Here is a 16,923-nt window from a genome sequence, read left to right on the forward strand (position 1 = left end):
TGACTGAGCAGATGCTGGAGGAGTTATGAGCCTTTGGCCGAGGCCACATTTCCGGGACGAACGATGACGATGGGGTCTCGAGCATGTGACATTTCACTTACTGTGTTGTCTCACCCTAGAGTGTGACTTGGACTTCAGCCGGACTTAAAGGGGAATTAACATTTTTTACAACCTGGACCTTATTTCTGGCATAAAATACGATCGTTTACTCACCCATATAACTGTGATGTCATTTGGAGTTGTTCGGAAGATATTTAGATCCAGTGGATCCATATAGTGGAAGTGACTGGGGCACCGAAACGCTGCCTCTAAATAACGCATTATCTGCCGCGAAACTTGTTCATTTCACCAATATTTTGTCATGATACGCTAGTGCTATTCCCCATTGAGTTCGGAGTTACCTGGTCATCATCCGGGAGGCAGAGAGAGGAACAGCTGGCCAAAGAACAACAAACCACTACATGTCTCTGGACTTTCGGTGCCCCAGTCACTCCCACTATATGGATATACGCGGTGCTCCACTGGATCTAAATATCTTCCGAACGACTCCAAATTACACCAAAGTGATACTGTTGAGTAAACGATCGTATTTTATGCCAGAAATAAGGTCCAGGTTGTAAAAAAACAGTAATTCCCCTTTAAGCACTGCTTGACTTGGACTCGATAATGAGCGTTAACCCTCTAATGATTTGACTTGACAAGGCTTGAGAGCAAAACCATTCTCAAGTATTGAGTTGTAACCTGGTAAAGAATTATCGAGGGGCTGACGCTATCTTCATAAGAAATATGAATGAACAAATAACTGTTTTGTTCTTTTCCTCAGAATATGATGTGCTATTAGTGATTTGATGCATGCTTGATGAGAAATATAAAGCTGGGCTCAGACTACAAGAAGTTCGATATCACTCCCCATCTCGAAATCAAGTTGCATCACATGGTTAAGCAGGAACTACACAGATATTATTCTCTCTAATCTCGTACTTGTACTCATTACATGATAGAGAGCTACAGAGTCTACAGGATATTACTTAGATTATCGTGCCAGATAAGGAAGTGATCTCACAGTGCAAAAAAAAAAAAAAAAGGATGAAAATAAAACACAGTACTGCAAAATCTACTGGTCCACACTCTAGCTCAGTAATGCACCAGCATCTGCCCCAAAGGCTTAAATGTTTACTGCTGCTTGACAACGCTGTCGCCTCTTCGTGTCCTTGTAGACTAGTTTCTCTCGCCGGCTATTGTGAAAGCACTGACATCATCATGCACCCAAGAAGAGTCTTCACAAATATGAAGGTGACCCTGGAAACCCTCAGCTTTTCACTTGAATATCAATAATTTCTGTGATGGCAATGTAGTTAATAGCAGCATCAGACAGGCTGTGGACATTAGGGTCTGCCTACTATAGGGCTTGGTGACAGCTATTTTTCTTAAATTCTATTATCAGAGCGCCAACAAAAGATGAGAGTAAGTTAAAGGTCATTAAACAAGAAAAATCTTGAGTAGCGTGACAGGTCAGCCTTCAAACTTTAACAACAATTTAATTTCCAGTGCTCTTGAGAATTAGAAGTGTGACCATCTTCAACCTGTATCCAAATTAAATGAAACTTTCTGCAGATATCGTTGATTGCACTGAACAATTAAGTAAATATTTCTTTATTAAACTAAAGGGGATATATATGCCGATCAGGCATAACACTATGACCACCTTCCTAATATTGTGTAGGTATCCCTTGTGCGTCCAAAACAGTTGGGACTCATCAGAGAATGGACATGGGCCTTCTGAGGGTGTCCTGAACGTTGTTAGTGGTGGGCCTTTGGGTCCAATGGGTTGAGGGGAGGGTCCTCTGTGGATCATCCCACAGATACTTGATCAGTTTGGGATCTAGTGAATTTGGAGGCCAGGTCAACACCTTGTACTGTTCTTCATGTGTTTTTTTTAGTTGTTCCTAAAGCGTTTTTGTGTGTGTGTCTGTGTCAGGCTGCATCCTGCTGGAGATGGCTGCTGCTATTTCATTGCTATGGGGTGGGGGTGCCTGGTCTGGTCTAGGTGGGTCCTACATGTCTAAGTAACAACCACACCAATGAGTGAATGCCAGGTCCAAAGTTTCCCAGCAGCACATTGAATTGTCATAAGATGGTCAATGTTATTCACTTCTCCAGTCAGTGGTTTTAATGTTGTGGCTGATCGATGTACAGATGCAATTAATAAAACTAAGACTTTTAAATGTCTGTTAGTAATCCTGGTTTACAAAACGATGCCTTTCACAAGCCAGAGCTGTACTGGCTTTGTTTCTACATCCTTAAAACCGGTTCACCTTTAACACCCTGCATAATGCAATGGCAGTTCCCCTCCGGTTGCCACGGTTTCCGTGTTTGATCCATCAGAGTAACAGTATGAAGAAATGTCAACATGCAGCCATCTTCCCACCGGCAGCTGACCCGACGACATCCTTTCAAACTGCCTCCCGGTAAATTGTACCTGGGGGTTGATGAAACCGGGCCAGCTCCGACTCTCTCTCAGCCCCCCGAGGTGGAGAACCAGAAAATGTCACCGAACTCTTCAAACAACAACAAAAAGATGCTCTCCCAGGCACGCCGCCGAGCGCTGTCACAAAGTCAAGCGTGACACCTCCCATGTATAAGTCTGTAAACCTCCCCTCCTTCCCGCCTGTGAAGATATCAACCTGAAAATAGCTCAGTGGAGCCGACGAACACCGAGCCGCGATAAATAAATCACAATAATATTTAAATATTCATTGTAGAATAAGAGAACACGGTAGGAAAAGAAGAAAAAAACTGAACGGCAGAGGATAAACCGCTCCGTCTTTGGTTCACACATCAAAACAGTTTGCCTTGAGGAAGTTTGACTGCATTATCAAATTCTCCCTTCCAGGGACTCATCAAACATACCGTAGCCCGTGTAAGAAGCTGATAGTCGTCACGCCTCGGGCTGCCCGTGTGAATGAACAGCAGATAAAGGCGTGTAGCTCATTAACTCAATTATACTGTGCACTTCTGCCGTCTGTCAATGCATTACGCGAACGGGATCGAATTTGCCGGTAGATATGAAGTCATCTTCCCCGACACGCAGGCCGGGGGTAGAGCGAGCGTGCTGTAAATACAACGAGAGGCGGGCGTCTCCATTCAGAAACTACACCGGCTTCGACCAGTTGAGCATCGCAGCTGGAGCTCTGTCAATAAATCCGCCCTTTAAAAAAAAAAAAAAAAAAAAAGCCTATCCGTTCATCAGAAAGGGGGCCGGAAGAAAAAAAAGGCAGGAGCAATCAAAACAGCACTCGGCATGCTGCGGCCCTCTCAGCGTGGCAAACGGGAGGTCTGGCGCCCGCCCTCCTCAATCCCGTCCCGCTGTTTGCTTTTGATAGCAAAAGTCGTAATGACATTCAAGTACTCACCAGGCTGAGAAATGAAGCAGCGACAGACGGAGAGAGAGAGAGTGGGAGATAGAGACGGGAAGAAGAGGAGGCCGTGCACGTGTGTGTTGGCATAACACAACGCTGCACGTGTGAACGTACGAGCGCGCGCCCGGGTCGGGTAAGACAGGAGCTGGTCGGTTGCCAAGTGGAGCAGCTAGCTGCAGCCGAGACAGTAATGTTCCATTGAAACATAAGTCTGTTAATAAAGTGTGTGATTAATTCACGCTATGTCATTTTCCCAGGATCCCCCCACTCCCCTCCACTCCTTCAGAGAGGCCTTGAAGAGCCGCTTAATTACTCAGCACACATTGCCCGCTAGGGCGGAGCGTGCTGCTGGTAGGACACCACCTTATGGGAAAAAATATATACATCCACAAGCAATTTAGAAGATGTTCCTTATCAATTACCTACACTCTCTCTCTCTATATATATATATATATATAAAAGTGCGTGGGGAGTGTATAATAAGTGTATCCTGTGGCTGTCCTCCTCAACACAATTTTTCTGCCTGGCAGTCAACAGCTCGGCTCACTGGGGTATTTTTGTTAAAGTAAAGACTTGAGGGCCTCCGAAGCCCCATTTGAATACGACTGTGTGTATATGCAGTATACGTGTGCATGCTCCAGTACACCTCTTCATGCATTAAATATGTGCACACGTGTGTTCTGCTGAAACTGTTTGTGCGTGCATCTGATAACCTGTTTTTCTTTATGTGTGCTCGTTACTGGGAAAAAATGAGCGATTGTCCCTATATGCATGAATATATATGTGTATGTATAGGTGTGTGTGTGTGTGTGTGTGTGTTTGCTCTAGAAATGCGCGTGGTTTCCTGCAACGGAAAATCTGTGCCCATGTGCATGAATATATGTAAGGTGTGCGTTTGCTCTTATGTTCTTATTCTTACCCATGTACAGCACTTTCTTTCGGCTGTGGTTGTTTTTCAAGTGCTCTGTAAATAAAGTCACCTCTTCATGCACGGATATGCCCGTTCATGTGTTTCTCCGGATCTGTTTCCGTGTGTGTCTGAGTGTGTTACCGTCCGATAACTTATTCTCGCGTGTCTTCGTGCAGAAATACGTCCACATGCGTGGTTTTCTGGAGCGGTTGCCGCATGTCGGCGTCTGTTAACTTGTTTTTGTTGTGTGCTCATCTCTAAGAAAATCCATGTGTTCCTATATGCATGAAAGTGTGCGTGAGTTTGCTCTTGTTCACCTCTTCATGCGCAGATACGTCCACGATTGTGTTTTTCTGGATCTGTTTCCATGTATTTCTGAGCGTCTTAGCATCTGATACCTTGTTTTTCAGAGCATGTTAGCATCTGGTGACTTATTTTTCATTTGTGCTCATTGCTAGGAAACTCTCTGAATGCGCCCGTATGCGTGACTATATGTATGTGTGTGTGTTTGCTCCCGTTCACCTCTTCATGCACGATTATGTCCACAAAAGTGTTTCCATGTGTTTCTCTGCACGTTAGCATCTGATGACTTATTTGTGTGTGCGCTCACTGCTAGGAAACTCTTTGAATGTGCCCGTATGCGTGAATATACGTGTGTGTTTGCTCTTGTTTGCCACGTTATGCATAAATACATCCACACGCGCAAGTTTTTTCTGCAGTAGTTGCCGCGTGTTGGCATCTGTTAACTTGTTTTTTTTTTTGTGTGCTTTCCAAGAAAATGTGTGAATGTGCCCATACGCACGAATGCGTGTGTCTGAGTCCACCCCTCCATGCACAGATATGTCCACGCATGTGTTTTTGCGAGTGCGTAAGCATCTGTTAACTTGTTTTTGTTGGGTGCTCATCTCCGGGAAACTCTTTGAGTGTGCCTGCGCGCCGCGTGTGTGTTTGCGCGCTCGCCGACGTACAGTCGATAACTTGAATGCTCGCTGAACGGGGGAACATGTTTAAGTCTGCGTGAGAGGAAAGCCGGATGAAAGACAGACGCGCGGACTGGGTTTTTGTGAGTGTGCGAGTGTACCGAGGATTCTTAATAGTCTGACTAGTAGAGTGTGAGATAGAGTGAATCAAAACCTTGTGTGTGTGTGTGTGTGTGTTTCCGAGCACTTCTGGCAAAGGTGCGTGTGTGTGTCAGTGTGTGCAGTAGATTCCCATGCAGGGATAAGCAGCTTAGGGAAGGAGCATATTCTTTTCTAAGTAAATCTCATTAATTTTAATTAGCTGTATATTTAGCCCGTACACCTGGATTGGGTGTAATTCCATTTGTATATATATAACGACGAGTGAGCGGAGCAGGTGAAATGACTCAGGTAGCGATTATATTGCCGCAGCCGCCCTGCATTTGCATAATGTCCTGGTTTTGATTGTGTCGCGTGCCTAAGGAGGATATCAGAGGCAAATATGCATTCCCTTCATTTTCCTATCGCATGCTCTGTGTAGCATGCCGCGGCTCGTCCTTTTAAACGTTCACCTCTTTTTTTCTTCTCTCTCCTGAGAGTTGTTTCGCTCCCTGCGCGGTTTCTTTTCATTTTCTCTCCGGTCTGTGCACCCCATCATTAGAGTGCGCTCGCTCTTTCTTTCTTTCTTTCTTCCCGACCCCACCTCCTGCATTTTCCCCCCTCCTGCCCTCGCGCAGCCTTACTGTACGCTTTTCTCTTGTTCACGTGCATGCCTCTGTCTTTCTCCCTCTGTCTCCCCTCGCCCTCCCTCCTTTCCCGAGTAATCAGCTTATCCTATGTGTGTCCAAGCCTCTGTGTCTGCGTTCCTCCTCTCTTTGTTTCGGATTCATTCAGCAGGGAGATTAGAGATGCCTATTTGGTGCCTTTGTCTTCAGCCGGCGCTGTAGCACCGAGTTACAACCGTGTGGCAATGGCCCCATCGTGGAAATCCCCCCCTTCCACTCATCATCATGCGCTCATCGTGGCTTGATCAGTGTCAAGATCTAGAAATAAAATCCGAAGCCTCCACCTCTCGACCGGTTAGTCAGCTTGAAGCGTCCACTTGCACCTGACCTTACTTAACGTTTAAAAGAGAAGCCAATAGATTTTACTGGAAGGCGCAGACGAGCCCCTCGAAAGACGAAATAAAAACCTGCAAGAATCTTCTTGTATTCATCAACCGACTGCTGTCTTTGAATCCTTAAACGGTGATACTTCAAGTCCTCCACTTAAGAGAAAGAGGAGACGAAAGCAACACTCTTCGAGCGGAGGGAGACGATGCATACAGTGGGCCACAATCACTCTATTCACAACATACAATGAAAGTATTCCAACAATGAAGACTTTCAATAAATTAGATGAGCACCTAGAAATGTAATCATCCGAACACAAAGGCACTTTAACCCTGACGTGTGGCGCAAGGTTAAAGAACGACAACAGATTATTTATCTGCTTTCTGTTTCTTTTTTTTTTTTTTTATTTAAGCAACCTGATATCATTTGAGAGAGAAAAAAAACAAACATCTTTTCATCTTGCGCGAGCAAAAACACGACGGCTGTGCCGCGAGTGAATGCGCGCCATAATGTGAATTACAAGGTCCTTCAGACCACCTACGGAGGTCATCAGACGGCAGCCAGGAGTCCACACAGCGTGCATCCGCTTCTTGCAAACAGTGCAGAAAAAAAACTCCCCAAACAGGCGGCTCCGAAAGTTTCCCATCCACTCAGCTCCTCCAAAGACACCTACTGAACTTCCTCTGCTTCCATCAGTTCCTCACTCCCATCCTCATCCCCCTCCCCCCGGAGCATTTACAGTAGTTGCAAACGGCAGCTGAAAAACCACACGTCATCATTTTTAGTTGCCTTCCAGGAAAGACTCATAAAAGACGACCTTTTCCACTTCGATGAAAAGTAAATCCGAGCTGCATCGCATCAAGTCTAACGATCCTACACCCGTCGCGGTTGTTCTTGTTGACAATGCAACCTCCCGACCCGCTCCCACCGCTTTTGCATTGGCAGCGTAACACCAAAACAAAAACTTGATGCAACTACAATGCGGCTATAAATGATGATGAGAACACATCCACTAAATGTCAGGTGCCGTATTCATGCAAAGGGCGTTTAAAGAATACATTTTAAAAGCGGACGTATACGCGAGCTGTGACCATTCGGGCGGCGTGCTACAGTGTGATAGCGAGGCGTAAGGGTTGCAGCAGTGCAGAGGAACCATAAATGAATTCCACAGAGCAGTAGCTACAAAACGAGGAAAAAAAAAATGTAATAATGATACCATCCAACAGTTTCAGCGCTGAAGCCATATCTCAGCACACAATAAACCCGCAACTGAAACAATAAAACAAAATATGCTGCATATAGGAGACAATATCCAGCTCTGCTTCAGTACAATAATATACTTCCAGAGCGCATTTGTTTCCGATTTGAAGCTGCGGCTGACACCCCGGCTGTTTTACCGCCCCGCCTGTTAATCAGCCCGTCAATGCTAAAACTATCAACAACAAGCTGCAGGCGCCAGGACAGGACACCGCCTGAAGGACCCTGTCAGTCTGGCCGCTGATTCACTTTGACATCATAATAGAGGTAAAGCCAAAGTGTCGCGCTCGGCTTCAGACTGCAGTCGATTCGGTGCTAAACCGTAAAGTTCATAATAAATGATTTCAGCCCAGTTTATGGAGAGGGACGCTGAAGTGACCGAGTGTGTGTGTGTGTGAGGTTTGCTGACACAGAGATTGCATGCTTGCAGCAAAACAGCACTTTCAGGGGTATTTTTTATTTTATTTTTTTTAAAGACGCCACATTACACCGCTTTTTACCAACGTATGCTTCACTTATCTACAGAGCATGTGTGCGAAAAGAGAAAGAAATGCCACACAGGTCGCTCATTCTACCATGTCGGAGTCGCCCTGGAATTAGCCCCGGCTGTTTCAGTGTCTGTGGACTTAAATGTAAATGAGCTGCTGCTGCTGCCCACGGCCCTTTCCGGAAGAGGGTTGCACCTTTCCCGGCGGTGCCATGGATACCCCGGCGAAAAAAGGAGGCAAGAGACCCCAACATGGCTGCAACGAAAAGCGGGAGCTCAGCCGACGATGCTTGAACCAGCTGTGGATGGAGCCTTCCCCCGTTAGGACGTCTTTAAAGGGGAACTACTGTTTTTTTACAACCTGGACCTTATTTCTGGCATAAAATACGGTCATTTACTCACCCATATAACTTTTGTGTAATTTGTAGTCATTCGGGAGATATTTAGATCTGCGTATATCCATATAGTGGGAGTGAATGGGGCACCGAAACGCAGCCTCTAAATAACGCATTAACTGCCGCGAAACTTGTTCATTTCATCAATATTTTGTTAAGATACGCTAGTGCTACTCCCTGTTGAGTCCAGAGTTACCTGTTATCATCATCCGGGGTCTGTAGATTGACCTACAGACCCCGGTTCATGTCTTCTAACCTGGATGATGTCATTTCTGAGCGCCGCGCACACCCGCGACAGTCGGCTTGTTCACCTGTAATTTGCTACTGCAATGGTTCATCCACAACCTCACAATCGGAAAAATATTCAGCCATGTTGCAAAAAAAATAGCAGTAGCAAATTACAGGTAAACAAGCCATATAGTGGGAGTGAATGGGGCACCGATATGCAGCCTCTAAATAACGCATTATCTGCCACAAAACTCGTTCATTTCATCAATAGTTTGTTAAGATACACTAGTGCTATTCCCCGTTGAGTCTGGAGTTACCTTTTATCATCATAGGGGTCTATAGATTGACCTACAGACCCCGGTTCATGTCTTCTGACCTGGATGATGTCACCTCTGCTTACCTGTAATTTGCTACTGCTATGGTTCATCCACAACCTCACAATCGGAAAAATATTCAGCCACGTTGCAAAAAAACTAGCAGTAGCAAGCCATATAGTGGGAGTGACTGCGTTTCGGTGCCCCAGTCACTTCCACTATATGGATATGTACGCAGATCTACATATATCCGGAACGACTACAAATAACACCAGAGTTATATGGGTGAGTAAACAATTGCATTTTATGCCAGAAATAAGGTCCAGGTTGTAAAAAACAGTAGTTCCCCTTTAAGTGTTCGTTCATGCTGCAGAAATCCTTCAAAATACCTTCCGGTTTCTGTATGTGGCAGCTGTATTAGAGCCTCACTAAGACTCACCATCCAGTAACTGGACGGTGATATCATCAGCAGACCAGGGAGAGTTCCCTGGACAGCACACAGGTGAATTAAGATGGCTTTATGGTTGTGGCTTCAGTGATAAGATACCCCCCCCCCCCCCCCCCCCCCCCCCCCCCCCACGAGCAGAAGTGATGGCATCATCAAAAACAGGCAATAAACAAGAGCAACCTCTGCTCTTTCATTGGTCGGGCTCCGGCGCTCAGGGGGGAACCCTCAGCACTCAGCCTCAATCAATACAAATGCTGCGCTTTGCAGCCGTGCACTCGCCTCCTCCAGCAGCAGCCCGTCATAGTCAGAGTTTCACACAGCACAAGTGAAGTGCTCCGACAAAACAGATACACCTTTCCCGGCGAGCCCTTGGTCTGACCAGCCATGCGTCAATGACAGGATGGGTGATTTCCACCCCCGCAGCAATCAATTAAAACACCCGCCAGCGAATTCCAGTGGAAAACGTCAGAAAAAAAAGTGGCGCGGGGTTGAGGGGGTATGAAATTGAGGGACCCGATCAAAGGGAAAGCCACTAGAGTGCTGAGCACAATAATAAAGGCTGTTGTTGTTGGAAATGAGGTAAATTAATTCATTCGAAGGCCGGCGTCGTTGTTGTTGTTGTTGGGTTTGTTTAATCGGTACCGTCTTTGCAAAGTGATGGTTTAAAGCTGACAGCTCTGTAAACGCGGGACCGCTAATTTTCAAAACCCTGGGTCGCTGCTGCGGAGTGATGTGTCTTCTAACAACCGCCTGAGAGGAAGCCGAGTGTGTTACCGCTTTTGGCAAAATCTCAAGAGCCCTTCTCCCTTTCAGCCTCGAAATGGCATTCGGTGTTATTATGACGGCAGCTGGCCAGATTGATCTGTCCTGATGTAATCTCACGTAGTCTGAGTGGGCCTCAGTGGGTGAGATCGGCCTCAGATTGATGAGGTCTAATGGAGTCTTGTTCGGGCGCCCCCGACGCCGCTAGGATCTGATGAAACTGGTGCGCCACTGCATTTTAATTCCGCTTAATTTAGCCACAAATTACTTATCAACACTTGCGCCTCGTCGAGCCGTGAACTCCTCTTCCTGTCTCTTATGTGTAACGTTTCAGCATGTCTGGAGATGCATGAGGATAACATGAAGACGCAGCAACGTGCGCAACGTGTGATGCAAATCATCCCCGGGGCTCCGGTGCTCATGGTTAGAGCTTTGTCGGGAGTTTAATCAATCAGCCACAGCGCCTTAATTAATCGGCATGATGAACAGGAGAAATAATTGGTTTTCTGCCAGATGTGAATCAGTTACAAACTAATGCCAGCCAATCAGGGCCCACTTTATAATCACAAAACTGATCTGGACGACAAAACACTTACATGATCAAAGGAGAGTAAACACATTAGACAATGGAGGGAATATGGCTTCGGATTTAAGACTCTGATAGGACACTCGGAGCTCTTCCCTATATTGTGTTTTCGACGCTTAATCGGATCTATGCAGCGTCAGGATCATCATCAACGTCCTGATTGAAATCTAGATTATGCGTTGCCATGTGTCATTGTCTTGTTTTTTTCTTCCTGTTAAAAAAAAACAAAAAAAACAACAAACATATTGCTAATTAATTGGCATGATAAGAATAAAAAGAATTAATTGGGCTCCTTCCCAGATGTTTCTGAATTCATCCACAGAAAGCTAATGAGAGGTTGTCTGGTGTTACACTGAAGCAGCAGATGTCATTAGCCCGCGTTGAAAAATACCGATCAGCCCGCACTCCAACCAGACCAGGTAACCAGCGCCTGAAACGAACACGAGAGAGCGCCGGCGCCAGGAAATAGCCAGCGCCGAGATTGGAAACCGCTGGTTTAGTCCGACGCCAGTGGAGCCAAATGGAAAAATAGCTCAGGCCTCTTATTAATGTCACAGTGGCTAGGCGGTAATTCCCCCAGGCTCTGTGTACCTCGGCTTGTTAATGAGTCACTGCTTATCAGTCAGCCTTGTTAACAGGCAGAGGCCTCCCATCCAAACCGCCTACTGCTATTGTTTGCTAGCCGTGCTGTGTATTAGCCAAATGCTCCCACCATCTTGGCACGCAGGAAGTCAACAGTAAACAACAGCAGCAGCAGCAGCACACAGGAAGTGGGACCCGAGCCAGCGAGAAAGAGCGGGTCCGCGGGGGGAAAGGAGCACCATTTTGTGGCGGGATAAAGTGAACCGCTGGCAGAGGCGCACACATGCAGAGAGCTCCCGCTTGTAAATCTGACCACACTAACGACTGGTCCACACTGCTCCCGTTTCTTTAATCCTTATTCATTACTGGCCTCGGCTGGAAGCATCGGGATTCATCCTGTGGCCCCGACCGGCAGAACTCGCCGTGGTAAATAAACTATTAGGCGTGTATCTTGTCACGAACGCAAACATTCGACCGGGGTCTGCCGCGGAGCCGAGGTTCCAGGTGGCTGACGGGAGGCCGCGGCACGAGCCTTTTTCCGGGCGGACGGACCCTCCACAGCAGCCCTGAGGTAACTGGGTCAGCGGCAGCACAGAACCAGGGCACAGTCGGCCAATTGCATGCCTAATCTGTGCCCTTCTGAGAGGCACTTTCCATCCGCAGCGCATGGCTGCACATCCAGCTGTGGAAATGGATATGTCAAATGGCACGCAATTAGTGTCTCCCCGATTCGTTCGCAGGGCTCTAAGGAGGCCTGGGCACAGATAAAATCCAGGAAAAACAGAGTTTGTGCTGTCCTTTCCGTGACTTTGACATGGAGGCGGGAGAGCCGGGAGTCCGGGGCCGGTCAGGAGTTTAAACGGTGGTGACATGCAGCCTGCCGGTCGCTGCATATTTATCAAGCGCCGTAGCTCATGGGGGAAACATTTTTTTTTTCCTCTTTTCTCCCCCGTCTTAGATTTATAAAAAGAGACAAATAGCCCACGTATTTTTAATTCACTGTGGACTCCGAGTGTAGCAGTAATGGGCAGCGCTGCTCTCTGATGGCTCATCTGCTCTCACATTGATTTGCTGAGCTAATCGTTTCTTTTTCTTTTTTTTCCTCTCCTCTCCTCTCCTCTCTCTGATACATAACATTGAATTATTTATGCTAAGTAGGCCCTTCTGTTGCAGGGCCTCTTAGCGTGGAGATCTCCATTATGACGGCATTATCTGACTGCCCACCCCGCCCCACTCCATCTCCCGCTCAACGGCTCTGCTTCACAACGAACGGCGACGATCAGACAGGTCGGAGCGGATGTGAGCGATGGAGCAGGGCTCTGCGGCTTGCACGGATACCTCCCGTGAAACTGCAACACCGCTGCTCGCCTCCTCCTCCTTACTCAAATGTAAAGCCCACAACAGTAAGCAAGAGGACTCGTAATATATAGTCTCCCGTCTCTTTATCTTTCGGCATTGTTCCTTTGTGTTGTATGTGATGTCCTGTAAGAGTTTCGCCAGAGGGAAAGTCCATAAATTATCATTATTTCTTGCATCAGTGACACCGAGACACATTATTGCACTGCTGGTAAAAACCTGTGCACTCTTATTCTGACTAATGTCGTCCTGTGTAGCACAAAAACTATCATTCCAAAGTTTTTTGACAAGTGATTCTGGCAAGGCAAGGCAAGTTTTTTTTCTTTATTCCAGTGAAGTTAATACTAGTATTTGATTGTGCTTTGGTAGCAGAAATCACTGACAAAAAAGACCTACAAGAGTCTACACAACATGCTCACTGAAAAGTCTGTTAAGTCAGCACTCCATCCCCGCTTCACTTCTCTCGGTTGCACTCTCTGACGTGTTTTCTCATCTCCTAAATGCTGTCAGACGTCCCGGGCTTAATTACTCTCCTTGAGTGACATGATAATGTAAAACAGCGCCTAGGTGAAACCAAAGCAAGAATTGGTCATGCATGGTCAGGCCTCCCTCTGGGGCGCACCTTAATCAAATGTGACGCGCGTCTGAATGCGATCCAAAATCGTTTTCGGACCCAAATAACGAAGCGCCGCCCCGGGTTTCGACGACGAGCTGCGCGGCGGGGGTCAGCGCGCTGACGAGAGATTGATATTTCATCATCAGCGCCTCGGTCTGGAAATTGTTTGCGCATATATCTCATCTTCGGCTGGCGGCTCCCGGGGCCTTTAACAGGCTTCTGCTCGCATTCGCTTAAGCAGTGACCTCATCCCCGGGTTCCTGGCACGTTCGGATTGTTTCACACCTTCCGCTGCGGCCGCCGCTGCGAGCTCACGCTGACAATCCGTCCCCGCATTTCATACGCGAACGCACAAAAAGCCAAACACGCCTAGTTCGACGGAAAGAGAGAAAGAAAAAAAAACAGCTGATGTGGATAAAGAAATTCAAATTAGAGTAAATGGAGGGTGTGCGCCTGCATATCTGTGGACACAGACATGTACACTGTGGTCGTACCCATGCATATGTATGCGCAGTGCATGCACAGTTGTGAATTAAGATTTGCGAAATGGTGTAGGTGTGCATAAGCGAATGCACGCGACCTCTGAGAATATACAGTGTATCGCAAATGCAAATAAGGGAGTATGTATTAGGAGCCTTCTTCCCTACTGTATCGTCTTCGCCAAACACTCTGCACAATTAAATCCCCGGTGTAATGAGAAAACGCCAACAGGACTCTACCTGTGTCAATCAATTTTCTATGGATTGAGAGCCGGTCATGATGCGCCATTCTGCTCCTGGCACAATTTGCCCTCTAAAGGTTGTATTACCGGCAGCCAGTCACTTGAGTGTTGCGTAATTGGAAAGTCGGACAGTGTATTCCTGTCCGCTCGGTGATCAGAGCAGGGGATGATATCATTACAAAGTGCCTCTCTCATCAAATCCTCTCTTACCGTCCGCTTATAGCCGCGCCCGGCTCATCATGAGCTCCAGGCGTGACGAGCGTCATGTGACCGAGCCCGTGAGCGTGCACGCGAGGGGGGGGGGGTGGAGGGAAGGTGCGAGATGATCAGTCTTTCATCTCGAGGTTGGATGAACCTCTAACGCTGATGGAGTGCACACTTGTGTGAGGGAGGCTGAGCAGGTGGACTTGAAAGAAGGGATGCTGGTGAGTGCTTCTCCTGCTGGTGAGTGCGTGGAAACATGTCATGGAGAGGGAAAGAGGATAAAGCTGCGGGGCGAGGGAGGTGCTCGGACCAGGAAGTGTACCCTGCACCCACGTGCAAGTCGCACACACGTCCCCCCAAAAACAACAGCAGAAATTCCACCGTGGGTCCGGGGTGGTGGGAGCGTCCCATGTGCTTATTAACGGCTCTCTGCTTCCCTTGTCATAATACAGGAAACAACAAAAAAAAGCCTCAAGTCAACAGATAAGGGGCACCGCCGGAGAGAGAATGAGCGGGTCAGGGAGGTCAGGGGCCCAGGGGGGGGAGACAGTGGAGCAGAGAGAGGGATGAGAGAGATGTGCTTACCGAAGACAATGTTGCTGTGAACCGCAGCTGCGAGTAGTATCGCCAACAAGCTGACTCTCCATAACGCGGAGGGGGCTGATGGGAAGGCCATGGTCGGGCGCGCAGATCCACCTGTCTCGCTGAATCCTCAGGAGGGCAGAGGAGCTCAGGAGTGTCACCTGCAGAGGGGGGTGAGAGAGAGCAATGGAGAGATAAAGTAAACAAGCCGGGCAGGCCAACTGGCCACTAATTGCGTCCCCTGCCATTGGTTGGCTGCGTCTGAATAAAGGCTTGGCCCGCCCGTTCCTCACGCGTTGCTCCATGGGTATTCATCGATCTGCTTGTGTCATGCCATACTGGGAGGCGATTGAGGGGAGGGGAGGGAGGGGAAGGGAGGGGAGAAGGGGGGGTGATGGAGGCAGCAGTAGCAGAGAAACATGGAGATGGTGGTGATGTATAGGCGGTAATGAGGGGGGGAATGTGGATGGGGGATTTGCATCGCTGTGGATTTATTCAACCACTTTAACAAGCTATGTGGAATTCTTTTTTTTTTTTTTTTTCTGGGAAGCCCATAGCCGAGCTCCAACTAACTCCAGCTAATTAAAAATAACGCAAAGGAACATCCCCCTCAGTTGGTGGAGAGGGAGAGAGAGAGAGAGAGAGAAAGGGAGAAGAAGAAGAAGAAAGAGGAAAGGAGAATGAAAGCAGCGGAGAGACGCACCTGCCGCCCACTGAGAATACGCGGTGCGCTTTGCACAAGACTGGAGACGGACAGACGTGCATAATAGCAGCTCTGGCACTCGTCATCTTTCTCTTTCTCTCTTTCTTTCTTTTCCGTCACAGACGCGCCTTCTCTCCACTCTCGCTCTCTCTCTCTCCCCTTCACGCACGTACCCTAAAATAGCAGAGGGCTGCGCAGGGGTGAGCGCACGGTCCATCTGCGAAACGCACCTTCATTGTGAGCGCCGTGAGAGGCTGTGGTGTTGTTGCCTGTAGCCTGCGGGACGGGCGGGCGGGCGGGCGGTTAGGGCGGGGACAGAGGGGTGGGATGGTGGTGGTGGTGGAATTGGATGGGATGGGGTGGGATGTGGGGACTGGGAGGGAGGGGTGGGAATGTTTATTGTCGCTCCAGCCCTTTTCGCGCAGAGTGATGGCGATGACCGAAAACAAAAACTGGAGCGAGCGCGTCCGTGGGAAATAACCCGAGCACACTCCCGAGCTGTGATTTAACACAAGTTCTCGCATTGCTCTAAGCCGGGAGTCGCATTAGTAAAGCTGGGGATGGGGAGGAGGAACAACAACAACAGTTAGTGGTGGTGGTGGTGGCCGCCTGCATCGCTGCGACTGACCGCGGGGAGCAGCGGAGGAGTGAGGAGCGACGTTCCTCCAGCTCCAGCTCCAGCTCCAGCCAGGAGCCCCGCTTCCTGCTTCCTAAAAGCTTCCCTTCTCCCTCCCAGCACTCGCTGAAAGAAGAAATATCTGGCGGTGCTGGGATGGGATTTGGAGACTCTGATAGAGGCGAGGGGAGAAAGCTGAGGCGACAGAGAGCCGCTGGAGAAAAAGGAAGAGGGGAGGGAGAGAAAGGAGGCAGCCCGAAACCAAAACGCACATTTTGAGTAAATTATTCTAAAACAACGCAGGGATTATAGGCTCCAGCTGCCTCTCTCTTTCTCTCCCTGTGTGTGTGTATCTGTGAAGGCACAACGGATTACACACAAACACACACACGCAGCCAAACACACACAGAGTGCGCGCACAGACACATTCCTGGAGACGGGGGGAAAGCGTCAGCACTGACAGGTGTCTCCTGTCCACCCTACGGGCTACAGCCTAAACCCTGCCTGCACAATAACACAAACTGCGAAGCATTGCACGGTAATGACCACACACACAAATACACACACACACCCGCGCGCACACACACCGTTATATTCCGCCTCCGGAGTCTGGTTTTGTTGGTCTCCAATAAGGTCCCCCCAGTAAGGTCCGTGCTTTGATGCGCA

At 48.2% G+C, this 16,923-nt stretch overlaps 1 protein-coding gene across 3 annotated transcripts in view; it reads right to left on the minus strand.

Moving 5' to 3' along the window:
• cadm3 (cell adhesion molecule 3) overlaps positions 1–16,923 on the minus strand; it is a 95,673-nt gene extending 78,750 nt beyond the window's left edge. For all 3 annotated transcript variants that reach the window (XM_084547109.1, XM_084547108.1, XM_084547110.1), the window contains exons 1-2: positions 16,845–16,923; positions 14,942–15,099 (exon numbers count right to left, since the gene is read on the minus strand). In XM_084547109.1, coding sequence (XP_084403235.1) covers positions 14,942–15,032 — 91 coding nt within the window. In that variant the 5' untranslated portion in view covers positions 15,033–15,099; positions 16,845–16,923. The remainder of the gene's footprint in view (positions 1–14,941; positions 15,100–16,844) is intronic.

Source organism: Chelon labrosus, assembly GCF_963514085.1.
Source record: "Chelon labrosus genome assembly, chromosome: 6".
Taxonomy (NCBI): Eukaryota; Metazoa; Chordata; class Actinopteri; order Mugiliformes; family Mugilidae; genus Chelon; species Chelon labrosus.